The 7,601-nt window shown below is 54.1% G+C and overlaps 1 protein-coding gene across 1 annotated transcript; it reads right to left on the reverse strand.

Moving 5' to 3' along the window:
- Nucleotides 1-931: 931 nt before the first annotated feature.
- On the reverse strand, nucleotides 932-6,959 carry CBLN2 (cerebellin 2 precursor). The gene is made up of 5 exons (XM_036884359.2): nucleotides 6,805-6,959; nucleotides 6,363-6,715; nucleotides 5,832-6,316; nucleotides 2,872-2,991; nucleotides 932-2,609 (listed from the first exon to the last, which is right to left on the reverse strand). Exons 1-5 carry the CDS (start codon nucleotides 6,957-6,959, stop codon nucleotides 2,412-2,414), a joined length of 1,311 nt encoding a protein of 436 aa, XP_036740254.2. The 3' UTR covers nucleotides 932-2,411.
- Nucleotides 6,960-7,601: the final 642 nt, after the last annotated feature.

Below are 7,601 nucleotides of genomic sequence, written 5' to 3' on the forward strand. Positions count from 1 at the left end.
TCCTAATAAAAGCTACTGAAATGTAGTTATTTTTAGACTGGTCCATTTAATAACTGTATAACCAAATGACGACCTGTACATACATACAAATATGTGTACTACATATAAGTAAACAATCCAAATAAGGGCTCGTATATCTTTCAATCTCTGAAGTGCTTTGTCCCCTAATGAGGTTTGCTGTTTGTTTGAAATTGAGCAGGTTAAGAAAATAACAGAAAGGGGACTAAATAATTAAGGGCGATAAAACAGGAAAGAGATGTTAGCTAACATCATGCTGTTTATGTCCTTAGCATTCATAAACAATGGTCATGCCTAGGAGTGTCAGTCTCCTAACCAGAGTCACAACATCCCAAATGCTTTTTGGTTGATATTTCTTGATTTTCTTTTTCCCTATCAAAATAGATCCCATTATGCTCTGCACCACAGGCCAGTAAAACTTAGACCATTAGTCAAACTCTATTTTTTCATTTATAAATCCCCACTGCATTTCTTATTTGAGAATGAAACCCAGTGCTTGCCCATCCTCACACCTATCTCAGAAACAACTGATACTATATTCAAATGTTCTTTTCTCTTAGATTTCATTTAATCAGTTCTCTGATTAAAATACTGGCTTGAATTTGCAGCGCATTGTGGGTTATCGATGACAAAGCAGATTGCCTATCTATAAACCCTTTCAATGCCATCTTTTCACACAGTATCTCCAAAAAAATCTTCCATTGTAAAAAATTCTGTGTATAAATTGAAAAGCCTGTAAGTGCACAAATTCATTTAGATGCACAGCTAGATCTGCACACAGGGGTGTGTACTTGTGTGTGTATTTAAAGAGGCACAGTATGCATTTCTCTGCTTTCCCCAAATGCTTGACCCTTGGTGTTTACTTACACACATGTTAAGAGTTGGGAGACGATGTGAAGGGAGAAGAGCAAGCCAGACATCAAACCCATTTATTCTGAATCTTAAATTATAACTTTTATCATCAATATTTGGTTACATTGTTACACAAAGGACAAATTAGCATCCGGTTTGAGGTCTCTTCTTTGATTGCTTTGGGATCAGTGACATTTCCTTGGCATACGAATCCTGCCCCTGTCCACTCTCAGCTGTATATTAATAATATTGTTGTACAAGGTGGCAGAACAAGGATTTCTGACACAGCTGCTAGCGCGCTGCTTCCAGTACTTTCAACCACTGTGACTGCCAGGTGGCTTCCCGCCAAGTGCTCTCAGGGGAGGGCCAGATCATTCCTCGGCAGGTCAGCAGAGGATCCTGAGGGAGGGTGGCTCTCCCTGGTGCCTGATGTGCTCACGCAGAGATGGATCCAGATAAATGGGACCTGCTGCTGGGGAGATCCAGGCACCCTCAGCACAGAGACCGAGGGCTTAGGAGATGTGCTCGTCACCCCTCCGTCCTCACCTTACCTCATTCAGGACACCCAGCAACACCAGGTTCTTGAAGTATTCCAGAGCGCACGTTAAAGAAAAAGAAATCCAGGTTGTTAGCTCTGCAGGTGCGTCTGAGAGCATCTCTTTGAGAGAATAAGCAGAACTGTCCATTTGCCACCTTCCTTTTGTTTGTTGACAGACAGGTACCTTTTGTTTCGTTGGGTCTCATCCAAAACAAAATACACAGGTATTTTTCTTTGTTTTGTTTTGCTTGGTCTCATCTAGGAATTTAACATATATTTTCTCTCCCTGACCCAGCACAAAAAGTAAAAGTAGGGGTGAGGAGAGAAAGCTGAGTGTGGAAAAAAAATAAAGCTTCTGAGGGAAAAAAAAACACACACACAAACAATACAAAACAGAATTTGCAGTCCGATCGTGCAAAATTTGCTTCTCCGGATAAAGCTCTTCCTGACAGGTTCACAATGTCCCTTCCCCTCCCGACTCCTCCCATCCACCCAGGGGAAAAATACAGAAAGAAAGTGAAGCCATTCTTTTTTCTTAAGGCTGAACAGACACACAAAGAACACATTTCAAGGACTGTCCGATGGGTGGTGATCTGCAGGCTCCTTGCTTTGAGCCCTGCCTGCAACCTGCCGTCCATTCTGGGGTCAGCGGCCCTCCTCGCACTGAGGGGACAACGATACAACGTACAAACGAGAGAAGAAAAGTCAATGTCCCAACAATAAAATCCGAGATTGACTTTACGATCACAGGTACAAATTGCTCAAATCGATAATTTCATTTCTCCTTAAGACCTTGTTGCCTAAAACTAATTAGAGGCCAGGTTCCCGAGGAATGGTCAATATTCAAAGAAAATACTGGAGGTTTAGAAGGAAATCATTCTTCTACGGTAACAGTCCGACAGAGGCTGGAAACAAGGTGTCCTATTCTGGTAAGTTCAGGATGTGAGGAAGAGTGGATTCCTGGGTCCAGATCGCAACGTGCCCACCATCCTGGGCTCTGTGTCTATAGCGGAAAAACCAAGAAGCCGGAGAACGTGGAGTACTTCCAGCCCCCCATGAGATTGCCCCTCTCCAGCTTGAGGTGCACTTTGTCCTCTCTTTCCATCAGCAGCAGGACGCCGTTGCTGGCAGCTTCTCTGGTAACGTCCTGGTCCCCTGCAAATGCTGAGATCACTGGGTAGCCGTTCTGCATTAAACTGACCTGCAATGCAGAGAGTAAAGCTCAGCAGACCACGGGGGACCCTGCTGCCACCCACTTGCTCTTCTCTCCCCGACTGCCCACCCTGCCTGTGGAACCCACACTGGGGGCCTGGCCCTGGGGACGCAGCCACTTCCGAGCCCCAGGTCCCGGTCAGCCCAGTGCCCCCAGTTCACCAGCCTCCTGAGGCTGTGACAGGCCCTGAGGCAGTGAGGGGCTGTGCACCCAGTGCCGAAGGATCCAGGCAGCTTTCAAAACTACCCACCTGGATGGTCTGTCGGTTGTACACTTTGACCACGTGAAAGCTGAAACTATAAATCCCTTTTCTCGGTGCTACAAATATACTGGAGGCAAGATCGAAATGGTTGCCAATATTTACCAGGACCTGAAAAAGAAGAGGGAGTACAGCACACCCATACCAAGCCCCGGCTCAGCGTATGCTTTCCCCCAACTGGCAAAACCAGGACCCTCATTTCTGTATGAGCTGCAGGCAGGGGCACCACCTCAGGTGCCAGAGCTGCCCCGGGGGTGAGATGCTGGTGACAAGATACCCTGCAGAAGGAGCCATTCCAGAGGCAACCTAATGGGTGCCAATTAGTACAGGTTCTATAAGGTGTGTTTTATTTATGCACGGAAAAGTGGAGGCACATTTAGTATGTTGGGGGCAGAGCAGAGAGAAAGGAAGGGAAGACACCCAGGTCAGTGACAAACTGCCAATTGTGTCTGCTCAGAGAGTGTGGGGCTCCGGGGACTGGAACAGGGCCCTGCTGCCTGGCTGGGGTGGGGCTGAGGAGTACGAGCCAATTAAATGCAAGAACTTGGGTCAGTTCAGGGTGGGAACCTAACCTCGTGTGCTCCGAGAAAGAAGGACGAAGCAAGGCTTCTGTCTCCATGCCTCCCCAGCCCTGGCACACTCCCAGGCAGTCCCCAGTAGGTGCTTGGCAACGGGTGCCAAGACCACAGTCAATAAACATTGGCTGTGCCTGCTTCCTCTCCCGTTCCACTGAGCAAGCATTTGCTCTGTAGATGAGCTATGATGTCATGCAACTCAGCTTGAACCAATAGAGGGTGGGAACAGCAGCTTGCACACCCCTAGCTCCAACTGCAGGAATTCCACGCCATGCAGGAACATGACAAAATTAGCCATGGGATATGAGATCATATGGCCCCACAGGGGGACACGAGTGTTACAATGTCATAAGCAGACCCGGAAGAGGGGAGGGCCCCCCATTATGACCCAGGTGCCTTTCAGATGTGTGAGACAGAACACGGCCACCCTGTCAGGACTGTGTTCTCCCTCCCACTCACACACAAATGCACGACTTGATTAAAATAATTTTTTTAATGGCCCGCCTGGTGTTCTTGGCTTTTAAACCAAACAACAAGCAACAAAACCCTAGATTAGAGATCCTGTCATCTGTTCAGAAAATACATTTCAACAGAATACCTTTTGCTGATATTTCCTACACACTCATTATAGAGGAGTGACATGCAATTCCCGAAGCGGTGAGCAGGACTGCCCATAACGGCTGGGCTGTCTAGGGGACTAAGCCGGCCCAGCTTCAGCAGAGCTGAGAGCCACTTGAGCCCCCCTCCACCCCCCCCCCACCCCGCCACACTCACACACCCCGGCGACTGAGGGGCGCCCCCAGCGCCCGGGGCTCTGTTGTTAAAGGCATGTGTTTAAGAATGCCTTCTCTCAGCTCTCCCAGGCTGTGCTCTGAGGCTGCCTTCCTGTGCTTTAAAAAGGCACAAAGGATTCTCCATCTAAGCCCTTAGAATTGTTTCACTCAACTCCCCTTGAATCAATAGAGAGTGGGAACTACCCCAACTCTTTCACATCAGTTTCAAATTCAGGCAACTGGTAAATTCAGGGCCGGGCTGCAGACCAATGAACACCCCATCAGCCCCAGAGAAGCGGGTCTCAGTGCTCCGCGACTGGGGAGCCAGAGACGCAGCAGTGACCCTGCCTGTGTCACAGTTTGCTCATCTGCAACATCAGAATCCTACTGCCCATCCCATCCTACTAGCAGGGTTTTCTTGACACCCAAGAAGACATAAAAATGCTGAGAAAACTATTTGTAGGACATGGGGAGGTGAAAAAATAATAACACATAAAGAAGAACTTATTAGTAAAATAGTTACCAAATACCTATTTCACTGTTGTCTACCTTATTTGGACATAATTAAAAACTTCTATGTTTTATAAAAATCAGAACAGATTCAAAAAGACCCTCTCTCCCAAACAAAAAATCTTCAAATACATAATCCTTAACAAGGACTCAAATAATGAATACACCGGCCTAAAAGGAGGCAGAGGTGTGTGGGGACATGATCACTCAGGAGGGAGAGTTGGTTAATAGAGAGCAGACATCCCTGTGCACTGTGAGCCCAGGGCTCCATTGTGTGGGAGGCATTTTGGCAAAAGAAAAGGACTGAAGACTTGGGAAACCACTATAATGTTTTCAGTTTGCTTCTGAAAAACAGCAGAAACGCAGGCGGGGGGAAGGTCACCACCTCTGACCCAGAAAGAGATTGCCGGACCTGATCATCTCCCAGCCCTTCTGCCTTGAACCACGTGGGAGAAGTTAAGTGGCTTAGGGCAACTTAAGTCATTGATCTTTATTTTTAAAAATTTATATAACCACACTACATAGTATATTGATAGACTACACAGTGTATCTGTATGTTATGTTGCATACATTGTATTTACTATACACTGTATTTTTGTAACCATGCTCTGTTGTGTTGTGTGTTTATATAACCATCTCTACAATCTCCCCCACATGGTTCCCCACTTATGTTTTGGAGATAAACGTCCTCTCCTAGTCTGTTTTCTGAGCGTTGGCTGAGACCTTCAGAGAAAACCCCTCTGGAACGTGGAGAGTCTTCACTGACTCAATCCACGCTGGCCCCGACCCCAGGGAAAAGTCAGATTTGCAGTTTCCTTTTTGGGAAATGCATGTCCGATCTCTTATCTTTACGGGACTCTCGGAAAACATAGACAGCTTGATGGGACTCCCGGTCATCAAGTGCCAACTCTGCTGATAGTTATTAAAAAAGCTGCCATGTGCAAAGGGGGACTGGGAAGGCCAGCTGACTGGAGGAAGGAGAAGGGGAGAAGGGCCGGGGCAAGGCCGAGCAGGGGCAGCTGCCCCCGAGGCCAGGCCGCCGGCGACCCCACCCACGGCGCCTCCCCGCCGCCCCGGCGGCCGGCCGGCTGACCTGGTCGAAGTAGATGGTCATGGTGCGGTTGCTCATCTCGGACGGCTCGTGGTTGGTGCTGCGCGTGGCGGAGAAGGCCACCTTGGCGCTGCCGGAGCGCACCGAGATGCCCAGGGACGAGGTGACTGCGCCGTCCGCCGACGGGCTCGAGTCGCACACCACCAGGCACTTGCCCTCCAGCACGATGGGCTCCGTGTCGTTCTGCGCGAGCGCCGGGCGGCCGGCGGGCAGCAGCACCAGGAGGGCCAGCGCAGCCCCCAGGCAGGGCCCGCGGCCGCCCGGCTCGCGCAGCGCCCCCCGGCGCCCGGGCATGGTCAGCGGGGGGCCCCGGCCGGGCGCCCGCACGCGGGCTGCGGGGGGCGCGCGGGGGCGCAGCAGGGCCGGCGCCGGGGCCGGGCGGGCGCGGGAGGGCGCGCGGGGACGCGCGGCGCCGGGTGCGGCCTCCTCGGGCCTCGGTGCCCCGCGGCGGTCAGGCCAGGGTCGTCCTCAGGGGAACGGCGCCAGCGGACCTGTCGGGCAAAGAAGCCAAACCCTCAGGCTGCGAAGGGAAGGTGTGGGCAGGGGCGCGGGGGGCGGGCACCCTCCCCGATGGGCAGCACGGGTCCCGGGCGCGAGCCGGCGCGGGTGAGGGGCGCGCGCTCCGCACGGCCTCGGCACTGGGGAGGGTCGCCGACCTCCGGGACGCCGTCCCCGCCCAGGGCGGAGCGGCGCCCAGACCCAGGCAAAGAGAAGACCCACTCCTGCGTTCCCGCCCTCGTTGCAGCGGCATTTTCTTGAAAGCCACACTAAGGGATCGCTTTTCCTCTCTGCGCTCTCCCTTCCACCCGCTATTTTCCCATCCTGGAGGTTTGTAAGCAGTCCACTCAGTGACGATCTTACCCCTTCTGCACCCAAAGAACAAACCCTCCAGGAAGCTCCTTAGGGTTTGTAAGACCGAGAGAGAGAGAGAGAGACCCTCAAGCCGAGCCCCCACCTCCCTGCCGTCCCGCAGCCGCCCGGCCGCGGGCAGAGGCCCCCCGGAGCCCCCGGCGCAGGGCTGGAACCAGGAGGGCGCGCCGCGCGGCCGTACTTCCCGAGCGCGGCTCCTGCCCCGGCCCGGGAGGCGGCCCCGCCGCTGTCCGCCAACATGCGCCCCGGTTGGCGTCGCCCCCGGCCCCGCTCCCCCGCTGAACACGGCCGGCCCTTTGAGTACCCGGCCGGGCCACGGAGGGCAGAGGAGCCTCCTCGGCGCCCGCGGCCTCCGGCAACTCCTGCAAGTCTGCCTAAGAGGGAGAAGTTGTTCCCCGACGAGAGGCCGCTCGCCGCGCCCCCGGCGCCCAGGGACTCCCACCCTCTCTCGCTCTCTGCCCGCTCGGAACACGCGTCCTCATCAACGTCCACGCGGCAGTGTGCTCAGCGCGCCCCGCGGAGGGCAGGGCGGGCCGGGGTACCTGCAGCGTCCATGAGGAGCGGGCGCCGCGGTCCGCGGAGTTGCTCTGCTCGGAGGAGACGAGCGGGGGCTGGCGGGAGGGGACGCCCGTCGCGACCCTGCTCCCCGCGCGCGGCCAATAGCCGCGCCGCCCCGCCCTGCCCCTTTCTCCGGGTACGCCCCGCGCCCTGCGCCGGACCCGCGCGCCCGCACCCCGCTCCCTGCGCCCGGACCCGCGCGCCCGCACCCCGCTCCCTGCGTCCGGACCCGCGCGTCCCGCACCCCGCGTCCTGCACCCGGACCCGCGCGTCCCGCACACTGCGCCCTGCACCCGGACCCGCCCGTCCTGCACTCCGCACCCT

This window comes from Manis pentadactyla, chromosome 6 (genome assembly GCF_030020395.1).
Source record: "Manis pentadactyla isolate mManPen7 chromosome 6, mManPen7.hap1, whole genome shotgun sequence".
NCBI lineage: Eukaryota > Metazoa > Chordata > Mammalia > Pholidota > Manidae > Manis > Manis pentadactyla.

Bases quoted from the DNA above. Each gene is read 5' to 3' on its own strand.
- CBLN2 (XM_036884359.2), bottom strand. From the start codon at position 6,959: ATGTTGGCGGACAGCGGCGGGGCCGCCTCCCGGGCCGGGGCAGGAGCC. The intron at 6,716-6,804 runs GTGGGGGCTCGG...CTTTGGGTGCAG, and splicing joins GGCTGCGGGACGGCAGGGAG to AAGGGGTAAGATCGTCACTG. The intron at 6,317-6,362 runs GTTTGGCTTCTT...CGTTCCCCTGAG, and splicing joins CTTCCCTTCGCAGCCTGAGG to GACGACCCTGGCCTGACCGC.